Consider the following 26902-nt stretch of genomic DNA (forward strand, 5'->3'; position numbering starts at 1 on the left):
GCGTTTGCCTGCTCCCCTCACCAAAACATAAAAAGGACGAATTTTAAGAGAGATCACAAACTACAAAGCGCATCAAAACCACGCGATCAATAAACAGCAACGAACAATGATAGGCGTTGTACAGTTCAAACCATTCATCAAGTTGTGGTAATGTTTTCAGGAGGAATTTCCTACATGTACTACTTGTACCGTTTACAGTAATACAACCAAACTAAACAGCTATAGCCTACTACATTACATTTGGTGGAAAGTCGTGCGATGTTTCGCGCAAACATGAAAGTATTTTATATGAGAAATGTATTATTGCATCGACGTAAGTTTTGCTCAAAACTTTGCCTTTGTTAAGTTATTTTGGTAATGTTCATATTGCCAGAGACTATAAGATGTTGAGGAGAACTTCTGCCCCTAAAAGTTAATGACATCAGCAGAGCAAGAACCAGTAGGAAAGTGGAGCAGAGATTTTGGGGGTTGGAAGTAGGTATGTGGACTGCAGCCTACACGCGCTCGCTAAAGTTTTGACTGCGTTCGGATGTTCTCAATGGTTATCAATGAGAATGGAGCCGTGGGACACTTAATAGCTGGATTTCATTTTAGAATTTAACTCTTGCCGTCTTGCATATTCAATTGCATTTCATTTTCATTATTTTTTGTGGATGAGTGGTACCTTTGAAAAAACTTTAGTCACAAGTTTTAGAATTAAATAGTGAAAAGAAGTTTGCGCGTTGTTGAGGGTGATGGGTGCCTGTCACTAGAGCTAATTTTAAAATACTTATTTCTGCATCCCTAAGTTACTTAGTTACATGTCACCTTTTTAATCCGTTTTTTTTTATCCCGGCTTCTGTCTCAATGGTGCTGAAACAGCAGAACGCGAGTTGGACTTTAAATGATAGCAACCTTCCCTCAGAATTCTGTAAAAAGTTACCCAAGTGTGAGAAGTAAATTTTATTTCTTTATAAACTGAAATTATAACACCTTTTGCCTTTGAGTCACATCCAAGGCACTTTTTCGGCACTACCGACTGCGGCTGGATTTTCTTTTAAAAACTCGTTTCGAAAGCGTTTCTGGTCTTGTAGTTGCAAAGGCTGCCTGCAGCCACCACGGATATCATGCTGTCGACTGCGCGAGGGAGGTGGACGGCGAGCCACTGCTGGATCTTGGCTCTGATGTACGGATTGCTCTGCTTGGTGGCCGTGAACGGATGCCCTCATAAATGCAGTTGCTCCGGATCTCATGTGGATTGCCAGGGTCAAGGTTTCAGGACTGTGCCGAAGGGAATCCCAAGGAATGCGGAGAGATTGTAAGTAGTGCGCTGAATTTTTCTTCCCTTTTTGCTTCAAATAATACGCGCGTAAGCTTAGCAATACTAGGTGCATTGTTTTACAGTTGTTTTTGCTTATCGTTGTGTGAGAATCATAGTCCCTTTCAAAATACGCAGATTTTATGTAATTTTCCAATAACAGATATACAGCATGATAATGTATCATGCATTGCTTGTTTGAGTTCATTCAACCCTGTTTATGATATCTATTTAAAAATATATATATTGTCTTGCACCTGTCCTGACCTTAGCGAAATGGCAGAGATGAGGAGAGAATAGACACAAGGCAGCCAATAATCGAATTTATAGACTCATTAACATGTTGATGAAGTCCCCAACATGATCTACTACTTCACACAGTCGCAAGAATTTACTGCGTATGTCCAGCGTATCAGTATATGTTTTTATATTTTTATGTGCTTGCAAATATATGGTTGCAGTCTTAATATTTTCTTCTTCTAAAAGTGGTTATTTTCAAGCCTGGTAGAACTTAATTTCAGTGTCATCGTTATTTCTTAATAACTTTACTTCAGTGTAATCTTTATTCTTCCAGTGACATATAGGCTATTATTTGGGACGTATGTGTAATTTCAACATAATAAGGCGTTAATACAGCAGTATCACCTCTTGTCCTTTAATCGCTATATGTTTCACTGTGCTGATATTTCGTCATAAGGGCAATATCCGTAATGTGGAATGAATCCGTTTCAGGTCAGCCAAATGCCAAAATAAATATGTGAGTGGGACTAAAAGTTCAGAATACTTTCCCAGACTTCTCCATTATAATTACAACTTTCCTCTGTGGAGTTGCCATTTTAAAATTCAAGTAATTAAAGCATAGTTTCACATAGTCCTTGGATTAGCATATCACTACGGAGAGCTAATTAAACATGTACATAGGTGGCCAGGAGAACAAATTCTGGTAGTGGGGGTACCACACACACACACACACACAGGCACACACACACACACACACACACACACACACCGGAGTATAATAAGACCTTGGATTCTTCACGGGATTAAATTAGATGTATTTAATTACACATTTCTTTCATACATACCACACATGTCTTGCAAAACAATGGAGACAAAGATCATAAGTGCCAGCTTTCATGTTGTGACTCAAACAAGCTGAAATGTTCTCAGTGCATCAGTATATAGTAGCAGTTAGTCACTCCTTTAAGAATGTGTGTACTTGCCAATAAATGCACTGGCTGAAATGAAGCTCAGTCTTGGAGAAAGTAATAAGAGTCTGAACATCAGCTCTCATTGGGGTCCTGGTTTTACTCTTGTAAGAAGAATTGGACCCCTGATTAATCATTGCACGGCATGTGTCTGTGTACCTTGGCAATCTCTGAGCAAGAACCGCAAGTTCGTTTGGCCGAGCACCGAACTCCACTGTCCCAACAGTCCTGTCGACGTCGGCCGAGTTGGCAAGTTAATTCAGCCTTTTCATGGCCGAACGGCCCCTGAGGGCGCGTGGTTTCACCTGCAGAGATTGCACGGAGACCGTGATGGATATGGAATCCGTTACATCCTGCATAGCCAGCCCGCGAAAGGACCAAAGCGGTTGAGCGGCGGCTCGGGTTCTGCATCAACAAATCTGTTCGTTTTGGTTGGAAACGATATAAGAGCGACCGTGTTCGGTTTGGTTTGGCCAGTGGGAAGGAGGAGTGTCCGGGTGACCTGACGGACCTGTTGGATTTGGGAAGGCAATCCCGGGTCTGTTCTTGTCCAGAGGAAAATAAATAAGTGCCGGGAATGTGGGGCTCCTTTTGGGAAAAGTGTTTATGTTATTCCGATTCGCTTTGTGTAATTCTCCCTCGGTGGCTCCGAAAGGCCGTGGCGAGCGGGAGGCGGCCGTGGGACCTTTTTTGTGTTTTGCTAAACCTTCTCGTGTAGGAAGGGGGGGTGGGAGTGCGTGAGGGGCACCCGGCAGGAAGAGGAGCTAGGCAGAGCGTTCTCTTTTCCCCTTTGCTCAGGGACCATTTATTCAAGGATTACTCAATCGGGGACCACTCCAGATCTCATTTGCATTAATTTGATCCGCGAGTGTGTGAGGCTAAGCGGCAACGGCCGAGGGGAACTCGGAGCCCAATTCTCAGGGCTGCAATTTACACCCTGCTGCTGCTCCCATCACACCCTGGAGTGTTGACTTAGCGCATAGTGTTGAACCCCCCCTTCCTACCCCCTTGCCCCATACATTCTGTCTGTCATTCTCTCTCTCTCCCTCTCACTCACTCTCTTAGACACATACGCACACACAGACACACACACACATGCGCACATACACACACATCCTCATATGCATGCCCACACACACACTTACACACCATGTTCTTGGATGTCTTTGTAGAATTCATACTTAAGGAGCTATTGTGGAGGTTGTTTTCCTGTGAGTGTAGTGCAGTTCTTTGCTGGCTGTGATCAGGGGAAAAACAGCGCCCCTCTCTGAGACCAGCCTGTTTTACCGCAGCCCCGCAGCAGTGTGGGAGGCTGAGCAGATTGCACATCAATGCCTCCTCTTCCATTCCTCCTCTATTCAAACTCAGTTGTGTAGGTCTGTCGAGAGATTCTGTTTTTTCTTTTTTCATCACAAGAGAAATTAATCAGATTCACCTACTTCAGCCTTGAAGCCAGGATGTTATTCTTCACCACAATGAAAGTAAACAGATTCTCCTTTTTCAATCTTGCGGTTGATTTTTCATCACACAGAAATGAAAAACGTTCAAAGGTCTTTATGTAAATATGTTGCTAGAGTATGATATGACATACAGTAACAGTGATGTATTTCTATTTATGTTTTTTTTGTGTTGACTGATGTGAGCCAATAACCAGGTACACGTCACTCCTGGAAAATATTCTGAGGTGCTGCACAACGTACTCTGGCCAAAAGGTCAAGGGATGTTCACTTTCTCTTGAGAGTTTTTGCAGAGTCCAAATCATGAATGTCCTTCATTCTCAGAAGAAGGGTTATTTGGCTTCTCTCCATAGAGGAATCATTTTTAGCTCTTTATGTATCATAGGTGTGAAGAGTGAAAGCTCTCAGACAAAGAACAATTTTGCCCCACAAAGAACTCTTTGAACTAGATATGGCTCTTCAATGGAATCACAGGTTTCCGTTTGGAACCATTTTTTTCTGAAAGTGTTGAAGAGCCTGTTCAGAAAAACACAGGGGACACACTAGTTCATAACTCTTCCAAGAGTGTGTCATGCTTTAACGCAAGACTGGTTTTGATAGCCTGTAGGTTTGGGGCCGTTTTGGGTTAACAAGGAGAGTTTTGTGCTGTTGGGCTTTTGTCACCAAATCAACTCCAGCCAGCATATTGATTTTTTCAATTGCACTCTCCTCCTCTATTTTCTCATTTCTTTCTGGTTACAACAAAATATTTATCCTCATATAACAAACATGGACGTGTCCTGCCTTCTTAACAATGATGTAAGTGGCACTACAGTGAAACTAGCAGCAACCCAGTAAACAGTAAACTCATGCCTAGCAACTGGCCCCTGCAAATTTATCAGGAGGTTGCTGGGAGTGCGTGTCTAGAGGTAGGATAATCTTCCCACTGAAAGATCGGGTGGGATCTTTCCATTTCAGTCTCAAGCCAAAGATGGGCTGAGTTTCCGATGTTGTTGAAATACAGGGCCGCTGCCCTATGTATGGAGCCTAGGTCTGGAATTTGCAACCTCGCAGCATATTTGGGAAATTTTTTGGGGTTCTGACAAGTCTCCATGCAGTTAATATTTTGATGGTAGTATCTTATATTTCGGTGCACGTCAACGGTTACCGTACAAACTGCTTTTTTTCCTTCCCGCCTTCCAGCTAACAAGCATGCAGTGGCCCACTGGATCAGTACAGCTGTTTCAAACTGCTGCTACAGCAGTTTAGCGGTCGGTGGAGGTGCAGCGGTCAAAACGAGGATAAGTCCTTAAGAGAAGGAAAAAAAGAGTTGACAAATGCTCCCCCTGCTATTCGGCCGCCGTAGGACTGATTTGCAAAATGCTATTTCACTTGTTGGGCTGTTACTTCTGCCGCACACTCCCCGGCTCTCTGGGGCCTGTTTGCGGAGGATAAGAGTCCCACGCAGGCCCCGCTCTGTCTCGTCTTCCCTTTCATGTAACTGTCGGTCGAAGAGCGAACCGCAGTCGGTTCCCTGCCGCGGTCTCGACTGCAAAGCCCATGCTAAAGGGAGCTCTGCTCACATAAAACACTTTCAAGATATCACAGACAGGTTTGAAGTCATTACACGGGATATAATCACTCTTAACTATCTCTGCGTCTATGTCACCCCCCCAGAAACTCGTGTTTAGCACGTCATTTAAGTAGGTCATACCAGACGCACCATCCTGGCTCCGCGAGTCCCAGCGCGGTCCGTCGGAGGCCATGTTTGAAAATAAACAACTTTGAAAGTAAACAGACGGAAAGGGAATATGAAATAATCCATTTTTTTGTCTGATCTGTTTAGTTTGAAGTGGGTGTCTCTCAGCTGGGAGCCCATCCAGACAGCACGGTAATGAAAATATTTGGAAAACAAAGTCCCGTCCGCTCTCCCCGCTCTCGTAAACACGGCGGCGCCGCTCCAGTTTCGTGTCATCTCCGTCTCCGGCCCGTCCCTCGCCTCGCTTCGCCCGGCGCTCTCCGTCAACGTCTTCGAAACCGAGCGTAGGCCGCGATAAATAAGACGTGTTACGCTCGGAGACGAGGCGAGCCCTGTCCCCCGCTGTTATCCTGATGCGCTGTGATCCTCTCCTTTCCTGAGTGCTGCTCATCTGGGGAGAACAACACAATTTCTGCTTGTTTGGATAAGGAAGCCCCGCTTAACGAGATTGTGACACCCTCTTTCCCACAATGATGGCAAAAAAAAGAAACTGGCACATGCTGAAGCAGCAGCTTGACAGTCCTAAAGTCCCGGTACGCCTTTCGGTCCTTTTGATAAGCACAGGGTAATGTTAGTGGAATGGCTGCTGGAGTGACAGTGATTTGGTGACATATGGGGGCAGCCTGTAGTCTGGTGGCTAAGGTACATCACCGGCACCCAGAAAAATGGTGGTTGAAGTCCCGCTGTAGCCATGATAAGGCCCGCACAGCTGTTGTGCCCTTTAACCCTGCATTGCTCCAGGGGATGATTGTCTCCTGCTTCATCTATTCAACTGTAAGTCACTTTGGATAAAAGCATCAGGTAAATAACAAATTATTGTTATTATTTAATTATTACATGCAGCAGGTTGGAGGAGAGGCAAACAGTCACACTGCAGTGCTGCCTGACATCACGAAACAAGGAACAAGTGACTAACAAGGACATGCCCATTTGGCAGAGGGCCATGAACTTCTGGTTTCCACCCTCCCTTTACCTGGGAGTCAGGTGTGAAGGCAGTCCGGCCCTAATTATCCGGGAGAAAAGAAAACCAGGGCTGGATTTGGATTTGACGGCCAGAGATGATGATCCCTGACATACAGCATGCACTGCGCGGTAGGACAATCTACCAGCTTCAGAGTGGCATGGAAGGTGAAAGCTATATCGGAGATATATCGTAAACTCACCGTGTTCCGAACACGACCGCTTCCACCAGAAGTTAACGGTAGTTTTTCTCCTGAGGAATGTGGTGCATGATTATGGTTGCTTATAGGCTATCTCAGACACTAAAACACTTTGATTGATGTGAATGGGACCAATGACGATAGAGAAAACTATAGAGATAACTGCACAAATACGGAAAACCGTGTTAGCTCACGATGGTCCAAACACCGCCATATAAGTCTGCCCGGTTTGCAGTCTCTTGTTAGCAAGAGCTTCACTGTACGCTGAACTGGATCGCGTACCAAGTTTTTATGAAAACAGAAGGAATTATAGCCTAATTTGCACACACACACAAACCAAAACTGATCTGGAAGTAATTTTTTAGTTATTCGTCATGCAAGTTGCACTGTTGAGTTTACATTAGAGGGCTGCCAATAAATGCTGTCATTTGATCTCGGTAGAGTGCAAATGAAGCAGTGTTCCAGGATGAAGTCACAGAAGTTACTTTAGGAGTACGGTAAATGTTAAGGCATCTCAATACGGTAATACGGTTATTAGTCGGGAGTACGGTAAATCGGGGGTGACACACTGGGAAAAGTGTTGCAAGGAAGGAGCAATCGGGGCCAATGCCAACACCACCCCCCTTTGGACTTTATATCCTGATAAGACACTAAAAACATTGCATCAGCCCATATGCTAAGCGCTAAACCTTAGCGCCTGTTGCATGTGTGTTTAATCAGATATGCCCATTACAGCCGACATCCTGTTTCACAGAAAACCAAAGAGGGGGACGGCAAGGAATTACCTGAAATATGTAATCAGGAAATTGATGGTCAAATATCATAAACTGGAAATAGCCATCTGTTGGTTAGGGTCTGGCTGGTCGGAGGAATGCGCATTAGACAAGGCCGTCCTTTCAAGTGACTCTGGCATGTGAGCGAGATTGTAAAATGGTAGTAGTCCAGTTCTTATTAATCCGATCCTATCTCTCTGGCAGTGCTTGGTTGGAGGCTGAGTGTTTATTTATGTCTATTTTTCTTCGTAAATTTGAACAAAGTACAGAGGGGGAAAAATTCATTTTGCAATCAAACAATCTCTTGCCGTAAGCCCCGGTGTTTGGACCACAGTGGTGTCTCATGCGTGGAGACGCACAACGAGCTCGCTGAATGAGTATGTCGAAATATCGTCTGAAGATTAAATCACTCAATGGGCTGAATTTCTCAATGGGAGGAGGAAAAAAAACCTACCTTTGCTAAACAGTCCAAGCCTCAGAGGACAAACTCAATTAAGATTCCATACACTGGTCTGGGTTGGAATAGGAAACCAAACATGCCTATCTGTTCTGCAAGAAATCCATTTTCTTTCTCTTTTTTGCTTGAAAACAATAACAAGAAAAGGAGATTAAAAACCACCAATGCATTTTGCAGTGAACAAACGCCGATGGGTGGGGGAAGAATGCGCAATCGAAGCTTGATATTTTCAAAACACGCCTCGGAAATCGATTCCAGCTTGCCTTGTGAGGGTTCTTGAGTCCTGAGGTATCCCAAATGTGTCCTATAACAAAAGGTCAGTGAATCAGGATAGAGTTTTCTCTGTTCCTTACCTTTTCAAGTACCCCTTTGAGACATGGCTGAGGCTGCGGCAGGTGGTCTGTTCGTTTATGTGCTGCGCTAGTTACTTTAGTGGCTTAAGGTTCAGTTCCACTGAAAAAATCTACATTTCTGCCAAATGTAGTGCTGCAAATCATCACTCAACTATTGAACTTTCAGGATAATACCACCTTTTGAATGATTATGCCATGTGTATGGTGAAATTTGTATAATTATTTCCCATTTCTATCTTCAGAGTCGGTTTTCTCTTTGGACGATATTACAGGACCCCAAACCATTTTTCTCAGTGCATAGTCATCCTATCACCATGAAACTTTGCAAACCTTTACTCCATATCCAGGAGAGTGTTTTGAACCAATTATGTTCTTGTTCAAAGCTTTAGGGGTGGGTACACCATCACAAATCCCATTGTTAGATCCGTAAATTTCGCTATTTTTCTTCATGAAAAATCTCTGGAAAAATGACTATTGGGTACTGGTGATAAAAAAATGGCTTCAAACAATATCTTATTTGGACTCTGAAAGCATTGTAACAATATCTTACTTGGTTCAGATTATAGACTGCTACAAAAGACGTCAATGAATTTGTCATTTCCGCCGTCTTGAATAAAGTATGCAACTGAACTAATTGAAGCATGTACCTCTGAAATGGATGACCAAATATGCATTTTTGGTGGAACGTAACCTTAAATCCTGTTTGCCTTGTGGGACCACAAGCTGCTGCTTGATTCAAGGGCCTAACTGGCATGTTGAGTCATTACCTGCTGTTTGGATAAGACTGATTGATCTTATAAGTTTACTCTTATCCTTTGCACCAGTGAAAAGAAAAAGGCTCGTGGGATATTTAAGCTCCCTGACCCCCCCACCCCTCACACCCCAACGTGCCATTATATTGTTATAATTCCAATATTTGGATAGCGGCTCATATTTAAGCTCCTGAAATGAAGTGTATATTGTTGTTCTGCATACAAACATGGAAGCTATCAGGGAACTGCAAAAACAGGGGAAGGTACTGGTTACTCGGCAAGCTCAGAAGAGAAATCAACTGCAGCACGGAGCCACATTTACAGCTTCTGTTCTGTTGTGCCGCTGCTCGCTTTGTGACTGCAGCAGGGTCATGGTTTATTAGCACCACCCTGACAGGGTGGGCAAACCTAACTCACGTAGCACAACACGGCTAGCCTGAGAGCAGAGTTCTGTCCCAGCACAGCTCTTTCCTGGAAGGGTACAGCTCAAGCTAGGTTCTGAAGCAGCTGGTAGCTGGCTGACCAGTTAGACCAGCTCCATACTCCACATGGTTTGACCAGCTCAAGCTATGTTTTGAAATAGCTGGTAGCTGGTCTGATAGCTGGTCGTAGCTGGATGTTACACCAGGCTTGTGATCGGTCACTAGAGGTGCAACTCTGATGGGCAGGATTGGTAATGAGCGATGGTTTCCAGGACAGCAGGCTGATACACTTTCACTCAGGGTTATTGCGGCTTTCTTCAGCATGTGAGCAGGCTGGCATGAGCAGGCTCACTCCGGGAACAGACAGATGATGGGAGATAGGGAGTCTGTCAGAGATGAGGAATTGAGAGTGAGAGACAGGGAGATAGAGGGAGGACGGGAGAGGAGGCAGAATGAGAGAGAGAGAGGGAGAGAGAGAGGGGGAGAGAGAGAACAGGGTGACAGCAGAACCTCTGCTCCTGTCCCCACACAGCTCACAATGTGGCTCCCATTAGAGTTCTCCATGTGCCTTCTGCAGTGCCGGGGAAGCCTTTTGAAATCCAATATGCCTTTAAATCAGATTTATAAATGTTTATGTATATTATGAGAAACACACACAGAGTCCTGCTGCGCTGTCAGGAGATATGCGTGTGTGTGTGTGTGTGTGTGTGTGTCTGTGTGCGTGGGTGTGTGTATGCATATGTATGTGTGTGTGTGTGCGTGTGCTTCTGTGTACGTGGGTGTGTGTATGTGTGTGCATGTATGCGTGTGTGTGAGTGTGTGTGTATGTATGCGTAGGTGTGTGTGTGCATGTGTGTATATGCGTGTGTGGGTGTGCGTTTCTGTGTGCATATATGTGTGTGTGTGTTTACTCTCAATGCCCCCAGAATGGCAATACTTCAATAAACAAAGCCAACGTAGAGAATGTGTCAAGTCACATACGATATGTGCTCTGTCCCCTCTTTGTATACGCTCTGTGTAGCAGTTAAAACATATTAAATGACAGTGGAGAAAAACAAGATAAGCTTTTGGCTTAGAAAGGAAAACGTTCCCTTTCTTAGCGCAAAAATGTCGAATCAAAAGCAATTGAAGCACTGTAGGCTCCCACAAAGGAAGAGAAACGTCCATATAATCGCCCTCTCTCACGCTCTAGCCGTGTCCTGAATTATACGTGGCCTGCAGCTCTACGTAGCGGGGAATGTGGAGCGAATTACGCACCGGCGATAGGGGGCATGGGTTTGGGCACCGCGGGGCGCGGTGTGTGGATTTACATGGGCCGACACGCACGCAGGTGAGCCGTTACCTGCAGCGCTGCCGTGTGCGGTGAAATGTGTGAGCACTCAGGAAGGCCGTTTGAGTCAACACGACTTGGCGGGGCGCTGAAACGCGGTAGCCCCCAGCGGGGCAGGTGTGCGGGGGGGGGGGGGGGGGGGCGGGCAGTGGCGGACAGGCGGGTTCCAGCCTCTCGGGGGTAATTCTCCGCAGTGTGCTGGTAATGGGCTCTGGCAGGAGCCGGCTTCCCTGCTGCAGAGCGGTTTCAGGGGCCGGGGCGTGAGTGGGGCTCCATCAGGCCAGCTGCCTGCTGCACTGAACACACAACTCTGTGTGGGAGAATGCTTCGATAAACCTGTTAACTCTTTTCTCTCTCTCCTTCTCTCCAACTCTCTCCCTCTACCTCTCTCTCCCTCTCTCTTTCTCCATCTCTGTCTACTTCTCTCTCTCTCTCCCGCTCTCTATCTCCATCTCTCCATCTCTCCCCCTCTCTGCTCTGTTCTTTATTCTTGTACAGGGACCTGAACAGGAATAACATCTCTCGGATCACCAAAGTGGACTTCTCTGCCATCAAGAACCTGCGAGTTCTGTAAGCACTCACCTCTTTTTGATTAATTTCTTTAACATAATAAACATCATTCTGATCATCAACCACAGCTCCTCTTGCTACAAAAAGTGAATGCATTCGTAATTTCCTTTTTTATCACACAAATGCTCATGTCTGCACAACACCAGTGTGTGGGGAGTAGACACTCATTTCATGTATCATTTGAGCACAGTGTTTACAGTGTCTTTTTCCTTTTTTACAAGCACTTGAGTAGAAAGAGTGTAGGAAGTGTGTAATGATTGTAATCATGAGTTCCTCTGTGCTGTTTACCTCCTGGGTAAGAGGCTCTGAATGGATGTTAGGGAGATAAAAATAAACGTTGTAGAGGCGAGCTCCCAAAGAGTTGAACTGTCTCTGCCCCTGCTGTGGCGCTGTTGGTCTGCCCGTTATAACCCTTTAAGATGTAAGATCACAAATATCTGATTAGAATGTTCTCAGCTCAACATTCTAATGCTGATGTAACAATCGTTTCTGGTGATAGAAAGCAACAAAAGTTCTAGAACACTGATTTAGAATTTTGAAAAAACATTCCAAAAGGTTAATGTGCCTTATGATTAATGCCAGTATTCTAGAACTTTGTTGTTTTCTAGAGCCAGTCAGTGTTCTAGAACTATTCTATTCTAGAACCTGATTCAAAAATTAGAAAATAAATTCCTAAAAACCTCAGGCTTGAAGGGTTAATGTGCTTTATGATTAATGCCAGTGATGCCTATCGAAACCATTCGGCAAGTTTGGGAAAACTGGAATGAAAGTCTCCCGATGGGAGAGACAAATAATGAAAATCACACTGGGAACCCTTCTATATTACATTATGGAACACCCCCTCTGAACATGCACCCTGATCTCCATGGCCTTTGCGGCCAGTCTCCTTTGGTGTACCCCCACCAAGAGTGATGTGCCTCTGAAGCCGAACTTGCCCAGAGGTGCTTGCAAGTTGCGAAAGGCAAAGTGAAAGATCTTTCTTTAAAAGAGCACCACATTCGATACCCACCCCCCACCACCGCTCTCCATTTTCCGCATCCCTTTGAGGTGTTTTCAACACTGTTGGCCAGCGCCCCATAGAAGAGGTGTGCATGTTTCCCATTTGGATAATTGCGAGCCTAACAGCGTATGCTGAAGCTGTGCGTGCTCCATTATTATGGCCATATAAGCTCCCTCTATTGGGAGGGGTATCAAATATGATTCATTTTAATGCCAATGAATAAAGGACACCCCAGGCAGGACCTTTGTCTGAGGGACTGAGCCAGATCGTTATCTGCCCTCAGATGTATATCAGATCACAGGTAAGTATGGGGATGTGGGCTTTAAATAAATGTTTTCAATTTGTTGAGATTTGCAATTCTGGGCTTAAGATTTTGAATCGTTCTGCACTTTTCCTTGGCACAGAACAGGCCGGTTCTGTATCCGAGCTCTTGGCTTGGGGACCACGCTGGAACTTTGTGCCATTCCCAGAGCATCCAAAAAGTCTGTCTCTGCGAAGCCAGCAGTGTCATCCCCACGACAAAATAATATGACAAAATACACAGATTAATGGCTGTAAAGAGGTCGCATGTGTAAACATTTGCTTTAAAGGCAATTTATAAGGCTCTGTTCTGCCAAGCAGGAATTTCGAATGAGGCAAAGGATATTTTTGCCTCAAGTTCCCAGTTTGTTTTCCCCCCTCTCCTCTTTTTTTGGCCTGTCTTATCAAGCGAGCTCGTCGGCTTGTCTAAGGTCCACATGCTTCTCATATAAGACTCCGTGCTTTGGACCTAATGTAGAGAGACAAAAATCTAAACAAAACATATCTGCGGAGATGTGCTCCCTTCTTAATGCATCTGGAAGACTTTAAGGGTCTTGAGAGACGACATGGTGAGCAGAGATCAGTGGACAGGACCTCCCAGTGAAGCGATACACAAGGCCCATTGACAGAGCGTGCTCCTTCTGCGTTCGGTTCTCCAGACTGCCGTAGGTCAGAGGAGAATTAACCCTGGGAAGCAGACTTCTTCATCAAACGTGTTCTCCGGGATCATCGAGTAATCACCGACATCAGGAGATGTCGTGCGACATCAGCATTGTGGTCAGATGATGGATTTTCATATAGGTCGACCAGACCATGTTCAAGGAACTTGAGTCGAGGATTGCACTGTGGGTCCTTCGTAACATAACATAACATAACATAACATAACATAACATAATGACGAGAACAAGCCATTCAGCCCAGCAATGTTCGCCTTTACTACTAAAGTGTGCCTAATGTTTAGTTTACCTAAAACCTAGATAGGATATAGCACTGTATCAAGCCTGGTCTTGAAAAGCCTCAGAGTTTCTGCCTCCACTTCATGACCTGGCAAGCTATTCCACATAGTGACCTCTCTCTGTGTGAGAAAAAACATCCGAATATCTTTGCTTCGGACCGTGCCTTAACTGGATTCTCTCTGAAAATCAGCAAGTAAACGAGCCGTGAGCCTTCCCCATAGGCTGCGCATTTCAGTTTGCTGCCACACCTGGCATAGTAGAACAGTCATCCACATCGCGCAAGTCTTGGTATAGTGTCACCAAGAGTGTATGCTGTTGTTAGCCTGTTAGGCAAATGTTAATATTTTTGTCTTTGAGCCATGAGTAGGGAAGGGGCAAGTCTCGGCGCCTGGCACTGTGTTGGCCCTGAGAGAGCTGCGTTTGCCTGCTAACGAGTCCGCTAACGACCTCTTTTCTCCTCCCCGCAGGCATCTGGAGGACAATCAGATCAGCGTCATCGAGAGAGGGGCATTCCAGGACCTCAAACAGCTGGAGAGACTGTAAGTGTCCCGGGTGACCCCATCCCGAAAAACACTGTCTGTTTCAACGCCCTGACCCATCTCTTGTCCTCAAGCCCCGCCCTCACAACACAACCCACAGGCCACTGCCACCATCATTTGCTACTGTCACAGTCTGCCATTGATTACTGTATGTGTGTGTGTGTGTGTGTGTGTGTGTGTGTGTGTGTGTGTGTGTGTGTGCGTGTGTGTGTATGTGTGTGAGTATGTGTGTGCGTGTGTATGTCTATGTTTGTATATTCTTTGGTGGTGCTTGAAATGTTGCCTCCACCTCAAACAATGCTTGCCTTTAGATTCCATCCTTACTTTCTTGCGAAAGAAACCGCATGCTTGGCTCACTCAGAACAACTGCTTGGAGGCAGCATTAGGAAGGTTCCGGAAGTGACCAAAGGCACATTACTCCCTGTGTCCAGTAGCATTTCATAAAGCCCAAGTGGAGGTGGGGGCTCCTCTCCCAAGCGGGAATAGAAGCCTTCCAGAATTAACATTAATTGATGACATCAGAACAAATCTGCCCTATCAGAGTAGTATTTTCTCTTTTGATAGTTGATTTAACCCTGAACATTTAGTGGTGCCATAGCACAGAGGGCCCAGTCAGCTGTAAGCTCACCTGCTGACTGCTGGAGCTGAATACAGCTTTGTTTTGGAGTGCGAAGCTTGGCGCTCCATCGTGAGACTGACCATGTGAGAAACCACTGGGTCAGACAAACAGGGAAGGCAGTCTGACTCAGAGGTCCAAGTTCATGGGTTAGTGTGTATGTGTGTGTGCATGGCTGAATGGCCAGCGACATATCAAAGCCCCCCCCTCCCCCCATCCTCATGAACTCGCTGACCGCCACACAGTCCCTTTGACCACTAGAGCCAACGATTTCCCGTCAGAGTTTATGCCCCTCTCACGGTTCTGGAATTTACTGAATTTACTCTTCTGACCCTGCCTGGGATTAGACACGCTACGCTATCCTGGGCTCAGCGGCACCCTGCCTGGTGTGTGCTGCACTACACTAGCCTGGGCTCATTGACACCCTGCCCTGTCTTAGCCGTGCTATGCTATCCTGGGCTCATTGACACCCTGCCCTGTCTTAGCCGTGCTATGCTATCCTGGGCTCATTGACACCCTGCCCTGTCTTAGCCGTGCTATGCTATCCTGGGCTCATTGACACCCTGCCCTGTCTTAGCCTGCAGCGTAGTGGTTAAGGTACATGACTGGGACACGCAAGGTCGGTGGTTCTAATCCCGGTGTAGCCACAATAAGATCCGCACAGCCGTTGGGCCCTTGAGCAAGGCCCTTAACCCTGCATTGCTCCAGGGGAGGATTGTCTCCTGCTTAGTCTAATCAACTGTACGTCGCTCTGGATAAGAGCGTCTGCCAAATGCCAATAATGTAATAATGTAATGTTAGCCATGCTATGCTACCCTGGGCTCTTTGACACCCTGCCCTGTCTTAGCCGTGCTATGCTACCCTGGGCTCTTTGACACCCTGCCCTGTCTTAGCCGTGCTATGCTATCCTGGGCTCATTGACACCCTGCCCTGTCTTAGCCGTGCTATGCTATCCTGGGCTCAATGACACCCTGCCCTGTCTTAGCTGTGCTATGCTATCCTGGGCTCATTGACACCCTGCCCTGTCTTAGCCGTGCTATGCTACCCTGGGCTCTTTGACACCCTGCCCTGTCTTAGCCATGCTATGCTATCCTGGGCTCAATGACACCCTGCCTGGTGTTAGCCACACTACACTAGCCTGGGCTCAATGGCATCCCACTTCTGCTGGCTGGGGCCCATGTGTGAGTTTGAGCAGCAGCACGTTGTTTAGCAGAACACACAGTGGTGTCTTCGTGCAAACACAGAGCTCTGGTTTTTACGACGCCTCCCGCAGGTTAGCAAAGGGCTGTCACAGTGATGCTGCACTAATACATATAAACTGAGATCTGAGGCTGAGATCCTAGGGCGGATACTTCTGATGCCACGGTTTAAATTTATACTGTCTTCTGATCTGAGTGGTTTGTGATATTGTGTGTGCTTGTGTGTGTGTGTGTGTGTGTGAAACACTGAATTGGGCTGCCACTGAAGCTCTGACTTATTCATTCAGGATAGGCACTAGGTGGAAACCGCAACTGTCAGCCTCAGGGCAGGTCAGCGCAGCGACATATTTGGTAAAGTTGATCAATAGAAAGTCCCAGTGTTGGTTCGCTGGTCATATTTCTCTGGGAGAGTCGGGGGAGGTTTAGCTGAATGATACTCCTGACTCCTCCACATACCAAAGGTCTGCTCTCCTAACCCCCCAGTCCACAATTACATTGTAATGAGATAAGGGCCTGTGGAGGAAACCTCCTCTGTCAGCCTTTGAAGGCTCATCAGGGTGATAATGGCTTTTAAAGACTTTATGAGCAGATAACCTATGCCCATCCTGCCAGGAAGGGACTGGGCTCATGATAAGCCACCATGCAGATGTGAACTTTTGACCCTGGTGTGATGCCAGCCTGGTGTTACTGCTTTCCTGTGCCATGGCCAGGGTTGATCCAGTTCGCTCTTCTAATGAGGCAGACTGATTTGTTTTTTGTAACTGACAATCATCCCCCCGACTCTCACAGACACCCCCACCCAGTCATATGTATGCATCATGCACATAGAGGTGTTAGGGTGGAAGGACGTTTCCTCTCCTCCCTGCTTCCGTACAAGCAGTATTGGCAGGGCTTTTGTTATTTATCTGAGGTTAATACAAATTCTTTTCAGCGTTTTCAGAGATGGGGCGTAGGGGTGGCATGGGTAATGATGAAAATCAAGGCACATGCTGTACATTTTTTATACGTATCCTTTCAAAGTCACATCAGAATTATGTCTGTTTTCCAGGACAACACATATAGGAAACAGACCTGGGTCAAATACGTCATTGTTATACGTAATTGTTTAGTGAGCGTATCTGGTGTATTGGAAACTATGAAACACTCTCAAAAAGTGCAAACCCCCGCCTTCTGGTCTTCTTTGGCTCAACTGCACCAGGCTAGATCAGTCGAGCACAGAAAAACATTTTAATCCAAAACAATTACGTATTTGACCCATGTCTGGTAGGAATGCCACTGAAATATCGTCCTCACACTGATTTTCTGCTGAGGCAGATACCTTTCAGATACCTGCTGTGAATACCTTTCAGACGGCGACGGTCACAGTCCTCTCTTAACGCTTTTCTTCTTCTCTCCTTTTCTCCCCCACAGCCGTCTGAACCGGAATAAGCTGCAGGTCCTCCCGGAGCTCCTGTTCCAGTCCACACCCAAGCTCGGTCGCCTGTAAGTGACCACTTCCTTTAGATATCCAGAGCCAGAGAACATCACAGTCAGCTCCCCGCTGCTTTTCATTTCCATCACTGTCATCTTGGGAGGGATTCGGCCCAATGTTTCTGCCTCCCGAGCGCGTTACGGAGGACGCGGAAAGGGCTGGGGTCTCCGTTCCTCCTCTCTTTCTGTTTTCCCGCCGACGCAAGGTTGTGTTTCGGTCGCGGTTCCCGCCGAGCGCTGGGCGGAAACACGGCCGGAAAACGCGCCCTGGCGCGAGAGGTGAAGGTGTGTTTCCATTGGACGCTGAAAGTTTTTTTTTTACCAATGTCATTTTCCCAGAATTCTTTGAGTGCCAGGTTGCAGGGTTCTTTCACTCTCTTCCCCTCTCTTTTGGACGGGGCTAATCTCCCACGGAGCCGGGAGCCGGTTCAGGTTAGCCGAGGGTGGAACCCTGGATTAGTTTACAAGCGTTTACTTCGGGGATCTCTCAGTTGGAGCTAGAATACATGACATCAGTGGCAGCGTAGGGGTTTTAAAAAATCACCAGCAGCTTTACTTTTTCCAGTTTTTCAGATAAAGTATGTGTGAAATTTCCGTGAAGAAAATATACGATTCCGCCGTCGGACTTAAACAGCAGTTTCAAATTGTCCGTGTTCGTTTCACTTTCTGACTTAGCCGTGGAAGACCCGGTTTCCCCCCCCGCTTGTGCCTTGCCGCATAATTGCCGATGATGGCTGATATATATCTCCGATGACAGTCATCACGTCTCTCCTAAAAAAAGGGGGACTGCGTTCTGCGTTGGCCGCGGACGGGAGAGCCGACTTTCATGGTTCCGATCCTCAGCTGCTCGCAAACGCTTGTTGGAAATGACAGTTTCATTTCCTCTCCTCTCTGTACACTTCCATATGAGCAGTATTGGCAGCCTTTTGTTATTTATCTGAGGTTAATACGAATTCCCCTCATTGTTCAGAGATTGGGGAAGTGGGGGGGGGGGAGGGGTGAAGTGGGTAACGATGAAAACCAAGGCTGTAAATTCTGTATACGCATCCTTTCGACGTCACGTCTGAATTATGGCCGTCTGGCTCTTTTCTGTCCTTTCCCAAATTGCTCTGGGTTCTTTATCCGGTGACATTTGCCGAATCTGAGCTAGACCGGGCTTAATGAAAGTTCGTAAACCTTGTCGGAGAGCGAGGGTGCTTTATGGCCGAGTTTATAACCTCCCCTTGTCACAATTTGTTACGCATTGTGATGCTAGCACAATATGAATTCCGTCACCTTTAGCCCTCACATAAAAAGCTCCAGGTCTGAGTAGCGTACACAGCCTGTGGAGGGCGATGGGGTTATCCAGTGCGAGGCCGGCTGTGCTGGGAACACGCGGAGGAGGTCAGGAGGAGGTAAGGGAGTGCATTCCCCAGCCGGCTGAGCCAGATGAGATGGGAAGAGAGACAAGGGAGGAGAGGAGAGGTTGAGGGGACTTTGATGTGTGTGTGACGGAGTCAGGATGGATGACTAATAGAAACCTGGCTGTGGGCTGTGACGGAAAGGTGCCCTCACTAAGGCACAGACGATTCTGGGCACTCAGCTCTGCTGCTGGGGCCATTCTGTTGTTTTTGTGTGTGTGTGTGTGTGTGTGTGTGTGTATGTACAAGTGTAGGTGTGTGTTCGTGTATATAAGTATGTGTATGTGTGTATCTGTGAATGCGCATGTGTGTGTGCGTGTATGTATGCGTATCTGTGTATGCGTCTGTTTCCGGGTTTTTGTTTCTGTGTATGCATGTATATGTATGCATATGTTTGTGTGTGTGTGTGTTTGTGTGTGCATGTGTTTGTGTGTGTGTGTGTGTGTGTCAGTGTGTTTGTGTGTGTGTCTGTGTGTGTGTGTGTGTGTGTGTTTGCGTGTGTGTGTGTGTGTGTGTGAGTGTGTGTGTTTGTGTGTGTGTGTGTGTGTGTGTGTGTGTGGAGGCAGTCCCCAGCTGTAGAGAGGACAGCTCTGCAGGGCCCTGTTGAGGCCTCGGTGTTGGACCTGCTGGCCGTCTCTCCTGGGCGTGTGGTCAGTGCTCTCCCTCTCTGCAGCCCTGCTCCTCTCAGAAGGAATGCGGTTAGAGTTTCAGGCTCTGGACGGCTGCCCCGCTCGACAGGCCAAGGAGTCAGCTTCTCTCCTCACTCCCTATCAATAAAGAGATTTGGGCTCTCATTCTTCCCCTCTCTCTCTCTCTCTCTCTCTCTCCCTCACAAATTCCCTCCTCCACCTTCCCAAACTTTGGGTAATGGAAAGTAAATGAAGACTGAGATAACAGGCACGGTAGCGGCCGCCTGTATTTATTCCCGCGAGCTCGGAGCGGGCTCCCACATAGCTGGAGGCCTTGGGCACCAGGCCCCCCTGCGCCCCCTGTGTTTCAGTCAGCGATACCCATGAGACCAAAGCGCTCCGGCCCATTATAGGCGGCTCGAGTTGCATGTGATTGGTGCGTATGTGGAGATGTTGTCTTATATCCCCCCCCCGCTCAATTGCCAGTCTTCTCTTTAATCTTGGTGTAATTGTCGTTACGGAGCAGTTAGCCTGTCGGAATGCAGAGACCGGCGCGGTAATGACCCGTCCCTGGATTGGTTCGGCCAGGAGCTACCTGACGCCCGCTCGGCGGAAAAAGCCGGACTCGCCCCGAGAACTCGTCATAGACGTTCGCTGCTCCTAAAATAATTGTCATTGCTCCTTTGTTTCTCTCTTTCTTACACAGCCTCTCTCCTGAACTTGTTTTCTTCGTCATGGTATTTTTTATTTTTGTTATTTACGAGAAACAGATTGCTATCCTCCTCCTCCACCCACTCGTGCCTCTCTCTGCTCCCGGCGGGCCCCTACGCATGCAGGCATTTCGGCACCGGGAGGGGGTCTTGCCGCCCCGCTTTGCGGCCTGGAACCGGCTCTCTTCTCTGCGGCCTGCGTTCGGTGCACGGACCCTCGCTGCCTGTGCGTTTCCAGCGTTGTCGCGACTCAGCGTTTTGCTAAAAAAGGGCAGAAGCTAGCGGAGCCGGGCCTAAATAGCCTCGCTCTCCCGGACCGCGGCTCTTCGCTCCCCTGCCTGCATTCAGTGGCTAATAATTCAAAATGTCCAGGGTGCATAAACCATCGACCCCTGGCACCGAGCGGTGAGGAGAGGCCGCTGACTGTTTTCAAAGAAATAAAAGCCGCCCCAAATGCAGCCAAATCACGTCCAAAATAGGGCTGTGCGCTGGATTCAAAGGCCTGACTGCTTCGTGATTTACTCGAAAGACATATTTAGACAAATACAAGCTACAAAGACTTTGTAGACGGTGAAACAGCCAAAGGGAACATGCAGAAAAACCCTCTTAAAAAGCTTAGATTTGCTTTTTACTGTTATTAGCATAATGTATGCGCTTATCTACGTGCAGATGATAAGTGAAAAAAGCCCTCGGTGCGGTGGGGAGGGGCGGGGATCTGGGATGCACATTACCTCGCTTTCGAAGTTCAGAAAGTTCAGAAAGGAATACCTAATATTCCGCATTTCATTCCAATGGGGAGGTATAGTCTTTCTTCTCCAAGAAAGTGTCACTGCCAGGTGGTAGTTACGCTTCTTAAGTTGCCACATGCGCTTTGGTAAAGATGGTCGCAGCAGTGAGTTTAGCTTTGGAATGGGGAGAACACAATTTGTGACCGGCTGCGCTCATCTGCCACGGAGCACTGACTCACCTCAGCGATTATCGACCCTCTGAGAAAGTGGGCGATTTGGTGGCAAGAATTAAACCAGACCTGGGTCAAATACGTAATTGCTTTGGATTGAAGTACCTTTCTTGTCTTGTCTGGTGTATTGGAACCCATGAAATACTCTCAAAAATTGCATAAATTTGAATTAAAAAAACAAAAAGATTTGACCCAGGTCTGGTGTGCACCAGAGTCATCCAGGGGCCAGGGCTTTAGAAGCAGTAAGACCTCTCCCGATGGCTCGTGGCTAAGTCAGAAACGCTGGCAAGGGTTAGCAGAGGCTAACGTGTCTCCCGATGTCTCCCGACATTTTATTGAGCACAGGATTTATATGTACGCCCTCTGTGCTGAAACAGCATAAAACATATGATAGCAATTTTATGTCCAAATAAAGGTAAAGAACAGTCTATAGAAGTAGCTTTTAACCCTTCCACAGAAGTTCAGTAAATATGGTCTCTATATTTTCATATGCAATGCACCATGGGCTATAGCTGAACTCACAGGCTGGCCCGCTGGCATTTATGGTTCATCATAGTGTGTTTCATCACTGTTGTGGTATGCAGAGTAAATGCAATTTACATGTATTTCCAGGCTGGTACTGTACCGAGATGTCTACAACTCTTCAGATTAAGTCTATTTCAAGTCAAATTAATTCATTCGGCTCTGTATAATGGAGGAGATTGTCTCGTCCAATTTAGAGACGGCTTGATCTCGGTTATGCTCATTACCATTTCGCCTTTCGGTTCAACCTCGCTTGCCTGCCTACCTTTCCTTCAGCGATCCTTCAGTGCGTTTCCCTCCCCCGCTCTCTCGTGTCACCAGAGAGCCAACGAAGAGCCATCCAAAGCAACTTGTGGCGCCCGTCACATCCAACTGATCTGTTTCCAGATATCCCAGAATTCCCTCTGATCTCTGGAGAGCAAGAGGGAGGGGTGGGAGGCTGGGACGAGGGCGATCGAGTGATTTACTCAGATGGCTGGAGTGGAGCTGCTTGCGCGTCTGCAGGTTGTGGGAAACGCTTCGCTCCATGGCTGCGGGAGGGGTGGGGCGAGACCGCGCGGCGTGTAAATCTCCATCTCTGCCGTTGCCGCGGGTGACCGTTAGCGCCCGAGCCAGGGCCTGCATGGGAGACATTAGCGCGGGCCTGCTGCTTGTCTGCGTCGTCGCCGAGCTGTCGAGCGGGGGGGGCGCTTTTCATCTGCGCACATGTGCGGTGGAGCGGGGAGGGAGAGACGCCGTCGGCGCGTAGATCACCGGCAGTTCAACTGCAGCCGCTGATTTATTTTGTTTTGCTAAAGTCTGATTGTTACAAATTAACCCGACAGTTGTTATCGCGGTTGTAATTGCGCACCCAGATGTCTGTTGGGCGCCCACTTAGCACACGGAAATACGGAGGCTCACACAAACACAGACACACACACACACACACAAGTAATGGGTTTTAATAACGTCTGGCTGGGGTGGAGGCAGGTGGCGAGAAGGCGGGAGGTCGGAGTGCAGGGGTTCCACCCCCGTGTGATTTTTTGGAACGAGCAGAGGGAGCCCACGGTAGAACAAGCTGCTTTTTATTGTGTGTCACCGAGGATGTGTTTTACTGTTTCCCTGGCTGGGAGTGCTATTCTGTTCTGCCGATAACATCCTGCAGTACAGGACAGCTGGTGTCCACAGGCCATTTCACTGAAGTCTTCCTCTCCATGCAGTGCAACACTCCCTGCTAGCCAGCTAGCTAATGTAGGCTAGCTCATTACAATCTTACCAGCTAGGTAATGTAGGCTAGCTCATTATTATCTTACCAGCTAGGTAACGTAGGCTAGCTTGTTACGATCTTACCAGCTAGGTAATGTAGGCTACCTCTTTATGATCTTACCAGCTAGGTAATGTTGGTTAGCTTGTTACAATCTTACCAGCTAGGTAATGTAGGCTAGCTCGTTATGATCTTACCAGCTAGGTAACGTAGGCTAGCTTGTTACGATCTTACCAGCTAGGTAATGTAGGCTAGCTCGTTATGATCTTACCAGCGAGGTAATGTTGGTTAACTTGTTACGATCTTAGCAGCTAGGTAATGTTGGTTAGCTTGTTACGATCTTAGCAGTTAGGTAATGTAGGCCAGCACTCCCCGTCTATTCACCACTGCACCGCTCATCTATTACCCACTGCTATTGAGAGACTCAGTTGCTAAATGTGCTGTCCAAGAGTGCAGGTGGGGGCTAATGGGCTATTAGCAGACATTATCCCCCATTGCAATGCAGGCTCAGACTCCTCAGGTTATGCATGAATTGTGACAAAATGAACGAAGAAGTAATACATCTGGTAACTGCTACAATGTTGTGGAAATGTAAGGTGTAACGGGTGAGAGGGGAGAGTGGTATACTGCAAAGTCAGTGAGACTCAGAGTGCTTTGCACCTCATCCCCATGTATAAAAGGTGTTATAGAAATGGAAGTAGCTGCAAATGCCAGACGTCCATTATCGGATTACTTCCACCAGCGAGACCGTACAAGGGCGTCCCCGCTGCACAGTACCTTAGGCAGAGCCGGGGCAGTGGGTCAGTTAATGAGAACGATAAAACACAAAACACGTCTTTGTGCACCATAAGAAAAGGAACTGTGAATCAGTCCTGCGAGCCCAAATTGGGTGCGAATGATTATCAGCTGGAGTGCGTAGTAGCGAGTTCCCAGCGCTCTGTCCGTCTGGTGGAGACGGGGGCCTGGCGTTCCCCTCGGTGCGCAGCTGGGTCCGTGCGAGGCAGGGAGCCGGCTGGACGCTGCCAGACCTGTCAGACAGAGGAGCTTCAGCGAGTGCCATATCGCAGCGGGCTGGCGGTGGAGAGCCCTGATGCTCTCTGTTGATTGAGGGCGCCAGTAATTTGGGAAATAGTCGGGACCATTATGCGCAGGGGTGTTTATCACAGGTGGTTGCCATGGCGACCAGCGGAGATAATAATTGGATTCGAATGGGCTGAACTGCTTGCACATGTTCCAAAAAAAAGGGGGTAGGGTGAACGCTGGGGTCTGCTCTCTCTCTCTCTCTCTCTCTCTCTCTTTCTCTCTCGCCTCTCTCTTCTCTCCATCTCTGTCTCAAATTTAAATTCAAGTTCAAATCAGATTTTTTATTTCACGACCACACAAAGGCATAATATTGCTAAAGCAATATCTAAGCTGGGATCCACTATTCAATTCAATTCAAAATGCTTTATTGGCATGACATGTTTTCATAGACGTGTTGCCAAAGCTTTACGAAAAACATTACAAGATACATGAAGTACAATGCATGACACAACATGTCATGACATATAAACAATTACATGTAAATGCATGTATATCTCTATCTCTCTCTCTTTCTCTCTCGGTCTGTCTGTCTCGCTTTCTATCATTCTCTCTCCTGTTCTTTTGCTTGCTAGTTACGTATTTGCAGAAGGTGGCTGGAAGTGGAGCTATTTTGCTCTTTTTTCTCATAATTGATGGGAGACACAGCAGGGGGCAAGAGAACCAGGTCTCTTCACTCACACCCCTGACCCCCAAACCCCCAAACCCCCAAGCCCCAGCATCAGATGTAAACAATGTTTGGCCGTTTGGAGAAGAATGCCTGGGGAACAAGGCTCTGAAGCTCAACCGCAGCAAAGCACTGTCTGAGAAAGAGAGACAAAGAGATAGAGAGATTATAATGCTTTGGCAATATGTATTGCAAAATATGTCATGCCAATAAAGCATTTTGAATTGAATTGAATTGAATTGAGAAAGAGAGGGAGACTGTAGAATGCTTGTATGAGAGCCGACACCAGAGATTAGGGCCGTTCCACAGGCACACACAAAGCCAAAAGCAACATATCTCTTTATAGTCCCCAAACATGCATGCTTCACTAGGTTTAAACATGTTTCCCATAAATACAGTGTACATTTAAGCCACTTGAAAACATATATATTTACGTACGCATTTGCTCTTGCCTTCCAAGCAGCAGAGGGTAGAATGGAACATAATATTGAGGTGAAACACTAAACCAGCCTATAGCTCCCCAGGATGCTCTGAGGAGCATTTACAGGGATTGCGAATGTTAGCATTTTGAGTCATGTATCATGTAGGCCGCACTTTTGTTTGGACAGTAAATTCTTTCTTTGAAATTACACCGGCGGTTTTTAGCACCGTTCCTGTAGCCCTCGACCTTACTGGAACTATCGGCAGAATGGTCGCCACTGTTTATTTACGCAAGTGTGAACTAAACGTCGAGCCATCCGAAGAATGCGTTTTGCGTATGGAAGACGCATCCAGGAACAAGGGAAGGAAAATAAACAAGGAAACATTAAACCGCCGGCATCCCTCGCCTCATCGGTAACTGTCGCCCGTAATGCCGGGCCGATGAAGAATTTCTGACAAGCCGGCACATTTGCGGAGTGGCGCTGCGTTTGCAGGAGTATCTGAATTTGGTCTTCCTGGCAGCGGTGTGGGTTTTGTCAGACACCTGGTATGCACGTCGGCGCGTTCAGACAGAGAGCTCTTTTTTATGACGCTTTCGGCCGGTTACTTCATCCACGCTCGCGGCCTGCTCTGATTACACTCCTCGGATCGGTGTTATTACATCACCTCATAAGACTCATTCGAGGCAGTGGCAGGCCATGACATTACATTGCATTAATCTACCTGACGCTTTTATCCAAAGCGATTTACAGTTGGTTTGCCTAAACAGGTGCCAATCCCCTCTGTAGCAATGTGGGGTTAAGGGCCTTGCTCACAGCTGCACTGATGTCACTGGGGCCGCACCTTGGCTTGAATAACCAACCTTCCAGGTACCAGACAAGCACATAGGCCAGGTACAGCAGCATGCTGGGAAGTCTGACAGCGCTTCAGGAGCTGATGGCTCTGGTCAGTCAGTCAGATGGCCCTGTTGGTGGTGACAGCTGCTGCAACGCACCAGTGAACCCTGGGATTGCGGCGGCCAGCGGATGCTGTGGTGCTGGTTACGTGTGTTGTGGGCACTTTATGAGAACAAGGCCTGCTGCAGATGTTTGGGCCACTTAGGCCTTGTTCACGTCTTGCATTTTGGGGCTTGACAAGACATAGCTTGAGCTGATCAAGCCATGATGAGTATGGAGATCGGCTGAACTGGTCAACCAACTACCAGCTGTTTTTTGCAAACCTAGCTTGAACTGTTTTTTTCAGCAGGGCAAGAACTGTCCATGTTTCAAACAGGACTCTTTACTACTAGTTGTCGCTCTCACCCATAAATGTACCCATAAGTGTGAACTTAACCATATTAAGCACTAAAACCATACTTAGCTAGTGTGAACAAGGCCAAAAATATTTTATTGTCATTTTGGTCATTACAAACAAGGTCATTACAGCGTTTTTATAATCTCTAAAGTGAGGTCTTCTGGCAGTCTGTTGTTCTCTAAGCAGAAAGCAATGGTTGGAAAATTTGTAACTTAAAACAGATTTCTGTTTCCTTTGTCTCTGCTTTCCGCTTTTCCCACCCTGTCTGTCTTCAAAAGCCAGATCAATGCTACCAGTGTCCATTATTCATTTGCAGTAATTGCAGGTCTACCGCCTGTGTGTGGGATAGATGTTTGTTTGCGTTCTTTAATTGGGCGGCAGGT

General features: G+C 47.1%; 1 protein-coding gene across 1 annotated transcript in view; it reads left to right on the forward strand.

Moving 5' to 3' along the window:
* Positions 1 to 525: 525 nt before the first annotated feature.
* Positions 526 to 26902, forward strand: part of slit3 (slit homolog 3 (Drosophila)) — a 170308-nt gene continuing 143931 nt past the window's right edge. Inside the window, exons 1-4 of the mRNA XM_061235572.1 lie at positions 526 to 1297; positions 11446 to 11517; positions 14241 to 14312; positions 17538 to 17609. Coding sequence (XP_061091556.1) covers positions 1107 to 1297; positions 11446 to 11517; positions 14241 to 14312; positions 17538 to 17609 — 407 coding nt within the window. The 5' untranslated portion in view covers positions 526 to 1106. The remainder of the gene's footprint in view (positions 1298 to 11445; positions 11518 to 14240; positions 14313 to 17537; positions 17610 to 26902) is intronic.

The sequence above is a fragment of the Conger conger genome, chromosome 3 (assembly GCF_963514075.1).
Source record: "Conger conger chromosome 3, fConCon1.1, whole genome shotgun sequence".
NCBI classification, from domain to species: Eukaryota; Metazoa; Chordata; class Actinopteri; order Anguilliformes; family Congridae; genus Conger; species Conger conger.